The 17,486-nt window shown below is 42.4% G+C and overlaps 1 protein-coding gene across 1 annotated transcript in view; it reads right to left on the reverse strand.

Annotated features, from left to right (window-relative positions):
* Positions 1-17,486, reverse strand: part of NCOR2 (nuclear receptor corepressor 2) — a 737,979-nt gene that overhangs the window by 461,598 nt on the left and 258,895 nt on the right. The window contains exon 4 of the mRNA XM_082255577.1: positions 9,261-9,441. Within this exon, the coding sequence (XP_082111703.1) occupies positions 9,261-9,441 (181 nt within the window). The remainder of the gene's footprint in view (positions 1-9,260; positions 9,442-17,486) is intronic.

Raw genomic sequence — 17,486 nt, forward strand, 5'->3', positions numbered from 1 at the left:
CACTATAGCGGAATGACATCTACAGCGCTGTCGCACATTTCCTGGAGGGCGTCTATTGATGTCCTTGCAGGACCCTGCTTCCCTGTGCACCCCTGGGGTGCTCTGTGATCGTTGTGTCTTTCAGACACAGCTGCTCAGAGATCGGGGTAAAGAGTCAATCACAGCGGCTCTTTACCATGTGATCAGCTGTGTTGAATCATAGCTGATCACAGTGTAAACAAGATCTGCCGATTACCGTCAGTCCTCTCCTCACACTGACAGTATGTGAGGAGAGCCGGTAAGTGGCAAACCACACAGGGGGCATCTACACTGATAATCATTGGTGTCCTGATTATCAGTGCATCCCCAGCAGTGCCCATCAATGCTGCCTGTTAGTGCCCATCAGTGCTTGTCACTGCAGCTTATTAGCGGCGCCCATCACTGCCACCTATCAGTGCCCATTAAAGCCCCTTATCAGTACAGCCTCATCAGTGCCCATAAGTGCCTCCTCATCAGCGCCCATACGGATTTCCCCATCAGTGCCTATCAGTGGAGCCTATCAGTGCACATCAGCTAAGGAGAAAAGTTATTTAAAACATTTTATAACAGAAACTAAGAAAATCTTTTTGGTCTTTTTTTAATCTGTTTAGCAAAAAAAAAAAAAAAGCCAGTGGTGAATAAATACAACCAAAAGAAAGCTCAATCTGTCTCAAGAAAATGATAAAAATGTAATATGGGTACAGTGTTGTATGACCGTGAAATTGTCATTCAAAGTGCGACAACACAAAAAGCTGAAAATTGGCCTGGACAGGAAGGGGGTGAAAGTGCCCAGTAGGCAAGTGGTAATCTATAAAGAAAAGTCTGCTGGAGTTGATGAAAATAAGTACATGGATTGTAAACTGGTTCCATGAGCTGATCGAGAGAGTAGTGATGAATGACTCATTCTCTGAATGGTCTAAAGTTGTGAGTGGTGTGCCCCAGGGTTCTGTCCTTGGGCCAATGCTATTCAGTTTGTTTAATAATGATATAACGGTTGCAACCAAGAGCTCAATTTCAGTGTTTGTTGTAAGCAATATAACAGCTGCTGACTTCATATGATGGAACAGTCTATAGTGAGACATAGCATAGAAGAGTAATGATGCTATATCAGTTGCCAATCTTCAGTGCCATCACCAATTATTTATTTGAGAGTACACAAATAAGAGGTCTAAGATCCGGTTCACACTGGGGCGACTTGTCAGGCGACCTGGTCGCCTGCCAAGTCGCCGCAGGTCGCCTGCCATAGATTAGCACAGGACCCGTTCTAATAGGAGCGACACAAGTCGCTCCGACTTAGAAAAAGGGTCCTGAGCTACTTTGGGGCGACCTGGAGCGACCTGCATTGACTTCAATGATATGAAGTCCGTGCATGCCGCTCCAAGGTCGCGGTGTCGCCCCGGCAAGTCGGGTCGCGCCTATGAGAACCAGCTCTAAGAGGGCTAGTGGCTGATTTCCTGGAGGATTGTTACTATTTGCACACTTGCCACATAGCCATTAATCAAGAAAAACTAAAGGATAAGTGGAGTTTTTTGTCAACCTAAAAAAGTAGATGTATTCTGTTGAAAAATTAAACTGGGATGGAATTGGTTTCTATGTGCAACAGCCCTAGTTTGCCATATTTTCCTGTGTACACATTTTAACAATTCTCTGGAAACCAGAGGCATTCATTCCCCTGGGCCAAAACTGTCAGTTTCCTTTGTGGGCTTGTGGGCTTGAATCTGATTAGTAACTGACAATACAGTAGAGCTGCACGATTAATCGTATGAAAATCGCGATCTCGATTCACCCCCCCCTAACGATCTAAACCTGACATATGCTCGATTCTTTGCATAGCTGCAGAGAGAACAGCTGTGGAAAAAAAAAAGCCTCCCACAAACAAACGCCTATCAGCATTAAGTCTCCCAGTAACTATAAACAAAATGATTACATTGTATCTTTTCCTTCCCTCTGCCAGGGAGAAAGGAAGTTTAACCTCTTAAAGACTAGACCTTTTTCTGACACTGGGTGGGAGTTGTGCAGCCCTGCTGCAAGGGAAATATTTTACTTTTTTCTGGACTTCAGCTTAAGAGTGGTTCTACAAGGTTTTTTGTTTTTGTTTTTTCACCTTGAAGAATATAGGTAAAAAAAATAAAAAAATGGAGTGCAAATTAGAGCACTGAGAAAGGGGAAAAAGGAACTATACATGGGTACAGTGCAGCAAGTGTGTTATTTACTCACATGACTGAGCGAGGCGATGCAAAGATAGTAATTAGTGCAAAATTGTACAGAGAATACTGAACTATTCTCGATCAACGCCTGCTCCCATCGAGACTACCAGTCACACAAATCGCATCTCTAGGGCCATCTGAGGTAAAAAGCCAATTAAGATGCCTGTATGTTTTAAGAATTTCGAAAACTCACACAAAGTGAACACAGGTTTGCAGATAGTATCTCAGGTGGAATTAAATTTCAGGTTCAGCACAGTAAATAGTAATAATAGTGCTCAGAACGGAGCTTGTCTATTCACAACACTTCAAATGTGTGGAGAGGGGTGTGTTCCTTTTCTCCAATAAGCTTTCACACATCATAACTGCAGTCTCTCCACCCTCTTCTCTGTGCTGCTGACAGATGAAGAAAGATTTTTACCACAATCTGCACTTTTGAAAAGTTGTAGAGTGGAGAAGACTGCAGATAAATAAGTAAAACCTATGAAGGAGGATTTCCTTCATCCCTGTATATCATCTGAGGCTGTTCACGTCATATATGTGAGGGTTTACAACCACTTTAAAGAAGAGTTCCACCCAAAAGTAGAATATCTGCTTTAAGGCCTCCTGACCCCCTGACAATTGCAAGCTGTCAAAGCAGGGTGCCCACACAAGTGATGCCGGCGCCGCGGGGAGATGTTGGGAGAGAACCGAGGCTCCCGCTTGCCACATCGCTGGATCATGGGGCAGGTGAGTGTGTGTTTATTAAAAGTCAGCAGCTACAATTTTTGTAGCTGCTGACTTAATAAACAGGAAAATGGATGGAACTTGCCTGCCTACGGGGGTTGGGCAAAAATATAAAAGGACTACCAGTTTTGCTTTGAAAGTATAAGTGATGTAACATTCTATTGCTCCTGCTGTGTGATGAGACACCTGGCTAACAGGCGGGAAAGCCTCACTTTTGTGATTTACTGCGTGCGCTGTTAGTAATACGGAGTTTCAAAGAGGGCAAATTGTTGGTGCTCATTTAGCTGCTGCCTCTGGGACTGAAGTTGCCAATTTATTTACGGTGTCACAAGTTACATCATTAAGGTTATGGTGGCATAAACCGTTTCCGGGAAAACAGTTGTGGTCGACATTGTCAACTAACAGAAAGAAAAAAGGATGTTGTGCAGCATTGTGACCCGGATTTTTGCATAGATAGTTGTATCAGATTCCATTATCCACCATCCAAGACTTGTATTTGTCAATTCCCAGGAGAATTCAGGTAGTCTTGGATGCGAAAGGCGGTCCAAAACCATATTTTAGGGAATGATTTTGTGCTTGTTTCCATAATTTTGTCCAACCCCTTTATTTCTACTGAGAGTTTAGAATTTTTTTTTAGCTAATGTACCACCTGCATACATATAAAAGCCATGCAACTATTCTAAGACCAATCAATAACACCTGGCATTTTCCCCATCAAGTGCACCGTTAACAGTAAGGCCCCTTTCACACGGACGTTCCGCCCGGCGGACTCGGCTTTCTTTAGTGGGGTATAAATCCCCCGCTGAGCTGGCGGATGACAGGTCCGTTCCCCCGCTCACTGTGCTAAGATGGACCTGTCAAAGCCCCGCTCTCCTCTATGGGGAGGTTGAATGAAAACAGACCACCTGTCAGTTTTCATTCGATCCCATCCGATCTGCCAGACGGATGGAAAATAAGGTCACCATCCGTGCGGATTTCACGGACAGGATTGGATCAGATAGCAGCGGACATTTCACCGCTGACATCCACTGCCCTATAGGAGTGAATGGAATAACAGATCAGATCCACCTGAAAAACTGACAGGCAGACCTGATCGGAAAGCCCACGTGAAAGGGGCCTTATTTTTAACAAAAACATATCGGTCAGAGATCATTGGAAAGCCAGCTAAAACACGTGGAACATGCACAATACATACATTTTACAAATATTTTAATACAAGAAGTGCCCAATCTCCAGTGAAGCAGCATAAAGCAATGCATTAAAAATGCGCTTGCAAATTATTTGAAATTTGTATGCATTTTGAAATGTAAAGTGCAAACTAGAAAATTTCAAAAATGTAATAAAAAAATTAATGCAAAAAACAAAACGAATGCAGTAAATTACCCTGTTATTTGCGGAAACTATGCATGAACAGGGAATATTTAGAAATATCCTAAAAAATAATGTACGTTATATATCCTTATTTCAGCAAATGAGCAGATATATCCAGCAGCAACAATTAATTCTATTCCTTGATTTCTGTATAATAAACAAGCATTACTGCTGGTCAATACAGCATGCTGGAATGTATTCATGAATATCTGATGGGGTTGCATGTCTGCCAGCTTCTTGTGGCAGCGAAACAGACAAATGATGAGCAAATTAAAGGCAGGTTAAAAACTGCTAACAGTACTGCATCTGACGGCTGATATTCCTGGAAGAAAACAGCCAGCCAGCTGCCAGTAAAAGCATCTATTTGTTTTCCAGTGCTTCTCATTATCCAAAAATTGAGATAGACATGGCTCGCCAGGCGTTATTTCCAGGTTTTGTTGATGGACTGCTTGAACACTGAATCCACTCCTACACATCCTGACAGTGCTTCAGCTTTAGAGAGGGTCAGTGCTCAGCCTCCCCCTCCCACGCTTTGCATCGAAGGATTATGCTAGTGCCATTTTACCTCCTAGCCAACTGGGATCTCTGCCAAGGTCAATACAAGTCCCAGCCAGTTTCATGAATAACGGGGGAGGCCCGGCCCACTGGAAACTCTGAGATGTTAATCCCAGCAACAGATTAGTGTTCCCATAACAGAGCTGTACTGAAATGCATCAAGCAGGGACAATGCTGGACAAACTCCAAGTAGACCACAAGACACCAATCTAGTTCCTAGCTGTGCCACCGCAGCAAAGATTTTATTTCCCAAGCTCTATTTTAAAGCAGAGTTTAATATAGCTGAGCGATTACTGTCTAAACAGGTGAAACATTTAGATCAAATTTAAAACAGGCATTTTTTTATGGTTTTATTCTGTAAATTAACCCTTCAACACACAGATGATCCTCATATACAAGTGTCTTTTGAGCTCTATTTAGAGCAGAAAAAGTAATAAAAAGCAGCTAAAGCATAGCCCTAAGGGCCTTCACTCTGAACCTGTTTCCTCTTTACACACCCAAATTCCCAGCACATATTAATATTATACAGGATTTATAAAGCGCCAAGAGTTTACACAGTGTGTTACAACATAAGATACACTTGCTAAGCCTGATATAGCTCCAGGAAAAGCAGCATTGCGTATATGTGGCATTTGATAACAGTAAGGTTCATCGCAGGTTACCTGTTCCTTTGGGAGTAATGTTAGCCATACACAGCTTGAATTTAGATTGATGCCTGCTAAATCAGACCATATTGAAGCTCTAAGTGGCCCTGCTGGCACCACCCAGTTTGACAAACTTCAACTGAAAATTCAAGACAGGTGAAAAATTGTCGGCTGAAGATTGAATATAGCCAATTAGATGCGGTCACAGGTATTTTGTCATAAAGCTAATCACCTGCAGCGCCACACTTCAGGGGACCTATCGGCTGAAACATGTTTTTTAGACTTTTTTAGAGACTTTAGTGCTCACGTGACACTACTGGAGGATATCGGTCAGCATAGGCTTTTTATGCGAGTTACAGCGGTTTTTGCATTGATAAACACTATATTATCAAAAGTGTTGGGACGCCTGCCTTTACATGTACATGAACTTTAACCCCCCTGGCAGTATTCCCGAGTGTGGCTCGGGGTTCAGTACCAATAGCGGTAACCCCGAGCCACACTAGGGATTACCCCGCAATGTTACTCACCTTCCCTGTGACCCCCCACCGTCCTCACACTCTCTCCCCGCTCTGTGCACGGCCGATTGCTGGCACTTGCCTTCCGGTTCCCTAAAGCCTCGTACACACGCAACGATTGTTGGCCGTGAATTTTCGGCCAACGTCCGATCGGCCGATTGTCGGCTTGTTAGTATGATGCTTCCGACAACCGACTGCGACTTTTCGGCCAAAAAAAATCTGGTGTGCATGCTATAAAATTTTTGTTGGCCGTCAACAGAACGGCCGATTGTTCCTCAGTCAGTACAGATTTTGGCAGACAAAAATCAGATGAGCAAGACTGGGCATGCTCAGAGAAGAAAAAACACACGGAAAGTTAACCAGCACATGACATCACTTCTGCAGTTGGTTGTTGTTGGCCGACAAAATTTGTGTGCAGTCTAGAGCACATTTCAACCAACACAACACTGGACAAAAAACGGCCGATCGGTCGGCCAACAATCGGTGCGTGTGTACGGGGCTTTACCTGCGAACATTGCGACGAAGGGGGGGGGGGGGTGGAACCGGCAGCAAATTCAAAAGTGTAAATACACAAAAGAAGTGATACAAAGCGGTTTTCCTAACAGATCACACTGTATCATGCCATTTCAGCACAGGTTTGCACCTCGTGACTTTTCCAGTGCCCTGCCTGTGCTTTTCCAGTGCTTTGTGCCTGGAAAATTTCGAACGACCATGGCGTCCAAAAAGCATTCTTTTTGGGCAAAAGTGCTTTTAGACGAACTGGAAAACAGCGACAGCGAAACTGAGTTACTTGAAGAACTGAGCGATTCGTGGGAAAGTGACGACATAGACGATTCTGATGTCTCTTTCTGGCACATAGCTTGTGTAATTTGGGAGGTATATCAAATGATCCTTCAGAATTTCCAACAGAGCGATGTGCCAGAAAGAGATGCGGGGCATCCGCAAACGGAAGATGGAGGCGCGCAAGGTTTCTAACATCCACCAGCTCCATGATGTCATCATGGAGGAGTTGAAGAGGACTCCAGTGGCAACCTGTGAAGCTCTGGTGTACTCCATGCCCAAGAGGGTTAGGGCAGTGCTGGAAAAAATTGGTGGCCACACAAAATATTGACACTTTGGACATTTTAACTTAGGGGTGTACTCCTTTTTGTTGCCAGCGGTTTAGACATGAATGGCTTTTATGAGATTATATATATATATATATAAATATATATATACACATATACACACACACTATCTCATGTGTCTCATTGTATATACTTTATTTTTATTGTAACATTATATTGCAATTTAGGATTGACGCATTTATATTTATGTTGATTATATATTATACTTTATATAGGTATGTGACCAATTGTTGCACTCTGTTGCACTGCAGGTGATTATTTTTATAGTTCCGTATGGTTCCATAGGGGTTTCTGCATATCAATCTTTCTGCTAGCAGCCTCCTTTATCACAGCGCGGACCTTATATTATATACGGGTATTCTGTTGACTGCGTATGTCGGCAGCTGACAGAATACAATAGCCAGCAGTGAAGATGCCTCCATTCATGCTGTTTAGTTTAAATTGGAGATTCCATTGATGAAAACGGAATTGTGTATGGCTAGCCTAGGTTCTTTTACTCTATTTGCAGTATGCGAGTGGCTGCGCAGAAACTCACTGGTTTCCATTCACACTCATTCTCCAACATGACCAGCTGGGCCTTACAGATAAATACTATACAGTAGAAGTGGTGCACTGCCCACCAAAATAAAGCTGGAAATAATTTTAAATGCATTGTGAAATAAATATTCAGATTTGTATGTTCAACACTAACAATTTCCTTACAATAGTTTTTCTAAAATCCTAAATGGCAGAATACCCACTGTATTTCTGTAAGAACACATTTGCTCATAACCTACACACTTTTCTATTATTCACACTTTTCTTTAGATTTCATGTAAATACATACTGTATATATCAGAAACAATCTCATCTATGGAGAGTTTTTGTGGTCATACTGATGTAGAATCTGAACCATACAGTTAAAAGGATGTAAGGTTACAATGCAAAAAGTATGGAATTCAACCACAGAACGGTTATGATTTTTTTTTTTTTTTTTTAATGGAAACAATTTTCACCTACTTTACAATGGAAATGAATCAGCTAGAGTACAACTCCCCACACTTAATGTTTTAGGGACAGTCTACAACAATTACACCTACTGAGTTAGGAAAGCAACAAAATGGCAAGTAATCCAGCCTAAAGCCACAAACTTAAAAATTGGTGTATCAGACGTAGCCAACAACACCCTTTCTGGACTCATCTCAGGCATACAGTGCGATATGTGCTTTTGCATATATTCATTCAGGTACTAAAAAAAAAAACCAAGCTGTATCAGCAGTACCTGGGTTAATGAAAAAAAAAAAAAAAAAATGTGTTGCCCTTTCTCCCTTGTGGCCACTATCCAAATGAAACACAGAAAGGAAGGCCAGCTGGTTTTCCTCAAGTCCTTATCCCAAAGCACAACCTGAACAGCATTCCAACTATCTCCGTACCATCCTCAGTGGAGAAAAGAATAACACTTTATAAATGGAAACAGATTGTGTTTCCCCTGAACGGAATAGAATGATAACAGAGAAAATCATAAATGGCACCATTCTTGTAACCCTGTATAAACAATGGTCACTTGGACTCACCTACGTCAATAAAAGTGAGATAAAACAAACCTAGGTGTGCCCAGTACGGAAAGAACTTACAATATGAATCAAAGATCAATGGAGGGGAGAAAGTCATGACAACAAAATGAAAATTAGCTCACATGGCATCAAGCCTAAAGATTGGATCCTGAAAGACCCAGGATGCAAATTTTATTATAGATTTGGATAGACTGGAGAAGAGTTAGCTCCTCTGTCAAGTTTTTATTGCAGTAGGTTTCCATGCTGGGGAGACTCAACCATAGAGTTTTGACGGGTCAAGAAGTAAGGGGAAGTCTTCCAAAGGGGATATTTCAGCAGGATTATACCTCACGTCTAGGCATACTCAAAAGAAACAATTAACCCACTTGCAGCTGAATCGGGAAGCAAACACACTGTGTGTGTGCCATGAGACTGCACCATTCACCCCTGGCTGATCCACCAGGAGAAAATGTTAGTTGTCAGGTTTTTCAATCAGTCTCTTGGACAGTAGGAATTTGAATGTTTACACACCTTTTAAAACATGATTTAATCGTTCTAGCTTAACTACCTTGCTCAGCTCCTCATTGGCTGAATGTTGGCTCTGGCTGATAAGTTGTGAGTGTCTGATTAGAGGTTCCTGCAGAAGATCCAGTCTAGGCCTTTTTGTCTCAGTCATTTCAATATCAGATGCCTTGCTCATGTCAGACATGTATGAATGGGGGTCTCCTCTCCCATGCAGTTCCTGTGACCTGGAGAAAGACCAACATATAAAAGGTTAAATTGAATTTCAAACTGAAGCACTCAACAAGACAGGCATTTATGATAGTAAGGAATCTGAACATTGCGACACAAGAAACATACTGAACATATGACCTGGAAAGCATGTCTCTCTTTAAATACAGTACCTCACAAAAGTGAGTACACCCCTCACATTTTTATAAATATTTTATTATATCTTTTCATGTGACAATACTAAGGAAATCACACTTTTCTACAATGTAAAGTAGTGAATGCACAGCTTGTATAACGGTGATAATTTGCTGTCGGCTCAAAATAACTCAACACACAGCCATTATTGTCTAAACCGCTGGTAACAAAAGTGAGTACACCCCTAAGTGAAAATGTCCAAATTGGGCCCAAGTGTCAATCTTTTGTGTGGCCACCATTATTTTCCAGCACTGCCTTAACCCTCTTGGGCATAGAGTTCACCAGAGCTTAACAGGTTGCCACTGGAGTCCTCTTCCACTCCTCCATGATTACATCACTGAGCTGGTGGATGTTAGAGACCTTGCGCTTCTCCAATTTACCTTTGAAGATGCCCCACAGATGCTCAATAGGGTTTAGGTCTGGAGACATGCTTGGCCAGTCCATCACCTTTACCCTCAGCTTCTTTAGCAAGGCAGCGGTCGTCTTGGAGGTGTGTTGGGGGTCATTATGTTGGAATACTGCCCTGCGGCCCAGTCTCCGAAGGGAGGGGATCATGCTCTGCTTCAGTATGTCACAGTACATGTTGACATTCAAGGTTCCTTCAATGAACTGTAGCTCCCCAGTGCCAGCAGCACTCATGCAGCCCCAGACCATGACACCACCACCATGCTTGACTGTAGGCAGGACACACCTGTCTGCTCTCCTCACCTGGTTGCTGCCACACATGCTTGACACCATCTGAACCAAATAAGTTTATCTTGGTCTCATCAGACCACAGGACATGGTTCCAGTAATCAATGTCCTTAGTCTGCTTGTCTTCAGCAAACTGTTTGCGGGCTTTCTTGTGCATCATCCTTCGAAGGGGCTTCCTTCTGGGACGACAGCCGTGCAGACCAATTTTATGCAGTGTGCGGTGTATGGTCTGAGCACTGAAAGACTAACCACCCCTTCAACCTCTGCAGCAATGCTGGCAGTACTCATATGTCTATTTCCCAAAGACAACCTCTGGATATGATGCTGAGCACATGCACTCAACTTCTGTGGTCGACCATGGCGAGGCCTGTTTCAAGTGTAACCTGTACTGTTAAACTGCTGTATGGTCTTGGCCACCGTGCTGCAGCTCAGTTTCAGGGTCTTGGCAATCTTCTTATAGCCTAGGCCAACTTTATGTAGAGCAACAATTCTATTTTTCAGATCCTGCCATTAGGTGCCATGTTGAACTTCCAGGGACCAGTATGAGAGAGAGAGAGATACCACCAAACTTCACACACCTGCTCCCCATTCACACCTGAGACCTTGTAAAATTAACGAGTCACATGAAACCAGGTAGGGAAAATGGCTAATTTGGCCCAACGTGGACATTTTAATTTAGGGGTGTACTCAATTTTGTTGCCAGCAGTTTAGACATTAATGGCTGTGTGTTGAGTTATTTTGAGGGGACAGCACATTTACACTGTTATACAAGCTGTACACTCACTATTTTACATTATAGCAAAGTGTAATTTCTTCAGTGTTGTCACATGAAAAGATATAATAAAATATTTACAAAAATGTGAGGGGTGTACTCACTTTTGTGAGATACTGTAAGTGCAATACAACATTTAAATGCCACCAGTGTGTGAATAGGATGACAGATATGCTCTAAATGTACTCATCTCTAATCAATCTAATCTGTCATTTATTATCACTTCTCTTTAATAATCCATAACAAAATTGGTGCAATTGTTTAGCAATTTAAACCTTACTCAAATACTGTATTCGGATATGTTAAAAATGAAAAATACTATTAAGGCCAGTTATGTGAATATAGGGACGTGCTCACTGTAGATGTTTTTTTAACACTGAGAGTGCAAAAAACCTACAATTTCAAACATCTTACATTTTGTTTCTTAAATAGTGCTCTGGCACCACCCTAAACTCTACTTTTTCAAGCAGCAGATTGAAGATTCTTCTCTTCTCTATCTACACCTCCTCCCTTGGTCCCTTGATAATATACCACAGCTTCCAATACCATCTCTACACCAATGACACCCAAATCTAGCTGTCTACTCCTCACCTCACTCCTTTAGTCTCTGCTCGCATTACTAACTTACTAACGGACATATCAGCATGGGTGTCGCACCACTTTCTTAAATTAAATCTCTCCAACGCCGAGCTGATAATACAGGTCCTTCTCAAAAAAGTTGCATATCGTGATAAAGTTCATTATTTTCTGTAATGTACTGATAAACATTAGACTTTCATATATTTTAGATTCATTACACACAACTGAAGTAGTGCAAGCCTTTTATTGTTTTAATATTGATGATTTTGGCATACAGCTCATGAAAAACCAAAATTCCTATCTCAAAAAATTAGCATATTTCATCCGACCAATTAAAAAAAAAGTGTTTTTAATACAAAAAAGTCAACCTTCAAATAATTATGTTCAGTTATGCACTCAATACTTGGTCGGGAATCCTTTTGCAGAAATGACTGCTTCAATGCGGCGTGGCCTGGAGGCAATCAGCCTGTGGCACTGCTGAGGTGTTATGGAGGCCCAGGATGCTTCGATAGCGGCCTTGAGCTCATCCAGAGTGTTGGGTCTTGCGTCTCTCAACTTTCTCTTCACAACATCCCACAGATTCTCTATGGGGTTCAGGTCAGGAGAGTTGGCAGGCCAATTGAGCACAGTAAAAACCATGGTCAGTAAACCATTTACCAGTGGTTTTGGCACTGTGAGCAGGTGCCAGGTCGTGCTAAAAAATGAAATCTTCATCTCCATAAACCTTTTCAGCAGATGGAAGCATGAAGTGCTCCAAAATCTCCTGATAGCTAGCTGCATTGACCCTGCCCTTGATAAAACACAGTGGACCAACACCAGCAGCTGACATAGCACCCCAGACCATCACTGACTGTGGGTACTTGACACTGGACTTCAGGCATTTTGGCATTTCCCTCTCCCCAGTCTTCCTCCAGACTCTGGCACCTTGATTTCCGAATGACATGTAAAATTTGTTTTCATCCGAAAAAAGTACTTTGGACCACTGAGCAACAGTCCAGTGCTGCTTCTCTGTAGACCAGGTCAGGCGCTTCTGCCGCGGTTTCTGGTTCAAAAGTGGCTTGACCTGGGGAATGCGGCACCTGTAGCCCATTTCCTGCACACGCCTGTACAAGGTGGCTCTAGATGTTTCTACTCCAGACTCAGTCCACTGCTTCCGCAGGTCCCCCAAGGTCTGGAATCGGTCCTTCTCCACAATCTTCCTCAGGGTCCGGTCACCTCTTCTCGTTGTGCAGCGTTTTCTGCCACACTTTTTCCTTCCCACAGACTTCCCACTGAGGTGCCTTGATACAGCACTCTGGGAACAGCCTATTCGTTCAGAAATTTATTTCTGCGTCTTACCCTCTTGCTTGAGGGTGTCAATGATGGCCTTCTGGACAGCAGTCAGGTCGGCAGTCTTACCCATGATTGCGGTTTTGAGTAATGAACCAGGCTGGGAGTTTTTAAAAGCCTCAGGAATCTTTTGCAGGTGTTTAAAGTTAATTAGTTGATTCAGATGATTAGGTTAATAGGTCGTTTAGAGAACCTTTTCATGATATGCTAATTTTTTGAGATAGGAATTTTGGGTTTTCATGAGCTGTATGCCAAAATCATCAATTTTAAAACAATAAAAGGCTTGCACTACTTCAGTTGTGTAATGAATCTTAAATATACGAAAGTCTAATGTTTATCAGTACATTACAGAAAATAATGAACTTTATCACAATATGCTAATTTTTTGAGAAGGACCTGTATTCCCCCCACCCCCCCCCCATGCCCCCCTCTATGACTTTTCCATCAATGTAACCATAAATCCCTTCCCTCTGCCAGGGTACTAGGTGTAATCCTAGACTCTAACCTGTCCTTTCAGCCCCAAATCCAATAGTTGTCAAAAGTTTGTAGACTTCACCTCCGTAACCACCAAGCTACTCATTTACTCCCTTGTTATCTCTTGTCTTAACTATTGCAACTCCCTTCTCATAGGCCTACCTCTCCATAGTCTATCACATCTTCAATCTATCATGAATGCTGCTACCAGACACATCTACCTTATCAACCGCTCATTGCCTGATACCCCTCTTAGCCAATCTCTACACTGGCTTTGATCACCCAGAAAATTAAATCCAAAATACTAACAACCACATTCAAAGCCATTCACAACTCTGGCCCAAGCTACATCACCAATCTTGTCTCCAAATATCTCCCAAACTGTCCTCTCTGCTACTCCCAAGACCTCTCGCTCTCAAGCTCCCTTGTCTCCTTCTCCCATGCTCATCTCCATGACTTCTACAAGGCCTCTCCCATCCTCTGGAACACTCTACCTCAATCTGTCCAGCTATCATTTACTCTAGCTGCATTCAGGCAATCCCTGAAAACACATGTCTTCAGGGAAGCCTATCATGCCTCCAACTAATCTTTGATCACTTCCATCAGCTTATTCCCCAAAGTTACAACATTCTGTACCACTTGCCCCACCCTATTAGATTGTAAGCTCTGTTGAGCAGTGCCCTCTTAATCCTCTTGTATGTTTTTTGTATTGTATCTCCCTTTTATATTGTAAAGCGCTGAGTAACCTGTTGGCACTATATAAATCCTGTATAATAATAATAAATAAATATTATATTATTAATATTAAAAAGATGAAGAAGATAAAGCCCACTGGCTTTTTTTTTTTTTTAGGGCTCATGCACACAGGATGTTTTTACAGCTGCTGTTAGGGGCATCTGACTTTTTTTTTTTTTACTACCTCTAAACTCCCCTCTATGTTAGCCTATGTGTCAATGCACACAAACCTTTGGAGGCATTAGCGTTTAGGGGCAATAGGAAAAACGACAGCCTGTGCGTTCAGGAGCAGAGGCTGTTGAGCTGTAAAAACGCAAAAGGCCAAAAAATGCAGCTAAACGCTGTAACAAGCTTTGAGCCGTTTTTAGCAGCTTTTGGCATTTTTACATCGTAGGCAGCGTTTTTCCTGTAAAAATGCCCAAAAATGCTAACACCAAAAAACGTGCATAAACGCCCATGAACGCTAGTCAAAGACGCGGCTAAAAGCACCTTTTTACAGCTTCTTTTTCCTGGCAGCAGTGCTGCCATTTTTTAAACATCCTGTGTGCATGAGCCTTAATAATTTGCTTTTTATTTTTATTAGGCTAAGTTCACAAGTAGGCATTTTGGGGAGTTTTTGGGGCGTTTTTCTGCTCTAGGATCAGCTCAAAAAATGCCCAAGACAAATCCTATTCATTTCAATGGCCCCTGTTCACATCTGAGCGTTTTGACGTTTTAAGCAAAACGCCCAATGCTCAAAAACGTACATGAGCTTCTTTATGGGCAGATTACAGGCCTTTTTATTTTTTTTCCATTGGTCCCTTGTCAACCTAAAAACGCCTGCACAAAAACGCCTATAAAACGCCTGAAAAAACGCCCATAAAAACGCCTGAAAACCCCTGTAAATAGCAACGCCAAGATGTGAACGTAGCCTTAGCCCCCGTTCACACTGGGGCGACCTGTCAGGCGACCTGGTCACCTGACAGGTCGCCTGGCATAGAGAAGCTGTGGACCCGTTCTAATAGGAGCGACACAAGTCGCTCCGACTTAGAAAAAGTGTCCGGAGCTTCTTTGGGGCGATCTGGAGCGACCTGCATTGACTTCAATGTTATGAAGTCCGTGCCGGCCGCTCCGAGGTCGCGGTGCGAGCAGCGCGCCGCGACCTATGAGGTCGCCCCGGGAAGTCGGATCGCCCCAGTGTGAACGGGGCCTGAATGACGGCTGCAATAATACATGTTTACTAAAAAGTTACCGCTATAAATGTGTAACGTTTCAGATAAAATAAAAGGACACAAAATGAATGTACACCAGTCACAATGTAGAGAAATCTAATGTAAGGAAATTAATAAAATAACAAATCCTTCATAAGGTAACAGAACATTACACACCATGAAAATATAAATTTAAATGTATTAAACGCATTCTATCTTCACTCTATGTGGTCAAGTCTGGTAATTATTTTCTATCATTCCAGCCAAATCTGCAGTTCCTTTTTGCTAAATGCCAGAACCAGAAGTGATTAGGTTTTAATTAATCGAATTTAATATTAGAAGTAAGAAAACAATTCCACACCAAGAGGCATTACCAAAATCTATGGGACGCTGCCACTAACATAGGCGGGGTATGGGTTTTGCGGATAGTTCACAAAATGTATACTTTAAAATTCTGCTCTTTAACCACTTAAGCCCCGGAAGATTTTACCCCCTTCCTGACCAGGGGGTATTTTGCGATTCGGCACTGCGTGACTAACGGACAATTGCGCGGTCGTGCGACGCTGTACCAAAACGAATTTGGCGTCCTTTTTTTCCCACAAACAGAGCTTTCTTTTGGTGGTATTTGATCACCTGTGCGATTTTTCGATCACGCGCTATAAACAAAAAAAGCGTAAATTTTGCAAAAATAGCAATATTTTTCACATTTTTTATATGAAATTCCCCCCCAAAAAAATGTAAAAATCTAAATTTTTTAACATTTTCGGCCAATTTGTTTTATGCTACATATGTTTGGTAAAAAAAATCACAAAAAGCGTATTTTGATTGGTTTGCGCAAAAGTTATCGCGTTTACTAACAAAGGGAAAGATTTTTGTCATTTTTGTTGGTTTTTTTAACGCGTAATGTCGGCGATCTGCGATTTTTTTTGCGGTACTGCGACATTTCGGCGGACAGATCGGACCCTTGACTGACATTTTTGACACTTTTGGGGTTACCAGTGACATTTCTACAGTAATCAGTGCTATACATATGCACTGTTACTGTAAAAATACACTGGTAGTGAAGGGGTTAACTTTATTTGAGAGGGAGGGGCTATGTGTGTCCCTAGGGGCGTGCTTTCTACTGTGATTGGCTGTGGCTTCAGGTGTATGAAGAGTGATCGACGGTTCTACATAGTAGAACCGTATGATCATCCTTCATACACCGGGGAGAATGACAGGCAGCTTGTTTACACAAGCCACCTGACTTTCTCCCTCTCCCCCGCCGATCGCCGAGTGACCGGCGGACATCGGGTCCGCTGGTCACACGCGCGGGGGGGTGCGTGAGCGCGCCTCCGGGGGCGGGCGCTCGCTCCCTAGACCCTCACAGGCTAGCGACGTAGACCTACGTCGCTTTGCCTGTGAGGGGCTGACTGCCGACGTAGATCTGCGTTAGGCAGTCGGCAAGTGGTTAACATGCTACATTAAATCAGACATCAAGTCTTAAGGTTTAACAAAGTGAAACACTAGGAGTATAAATATGAAGAATCAACATGCAAATCAAATAACTGCTTTAAAAGCTCTCTATAATAAATACAAACAGGCATTTCTCTTGTCCCCCACCATCTTGTTTATTTAGATGTATACATGTGCCTGCATTCAGTGACCTCTCTGTAATGTCACCAGAGGGAAGTTCTCAAGAAGGACACAGGCTTGATATCCCATAGCAAACATCTGAGTCTTCTTGCAAGTCACATCCTATTTAAGCATTTAAGGCATGTGCTCATTTACAGACCTAAATATTTTAACAGAGCTAAAGGAGGTATGGGAGTATGACTTATTCATAACCAGAGACTCTGCGGGGACATGAATTGCATAGTGTGGAAAGTCACAGAAGCTGAAGCCAAAGGAAAAATGCATAAAAACAACTCATCTATTTTATCTGCTCTTCCAGAGTCAAGGACCCAAATATCAACTCACTTATCATGCTGTGCTAAAGTGGTACCCAAATGGCTGAATTCTGCTTACAAAGGGACACTATGGTGGGATTTAAAACAAAAAAATAAAAAAACCTTTATTTATAAACTTGATAGAAAAAATACATACGATTGGAAAT

The sequence above is a fragment of the Pelophylax lessonae genome (genome assembly GCF_965119305.1).
Source record: "Pelophylax lessonae genome assembly, chromosome: 1".
NCBI classification, from domain to species: domain Eukaryota; kingdom Metazoa; phylum Chordata; class Amphibia; order Anura; family Ranidae; genus Pelophylax; species Pelophylax lessonae.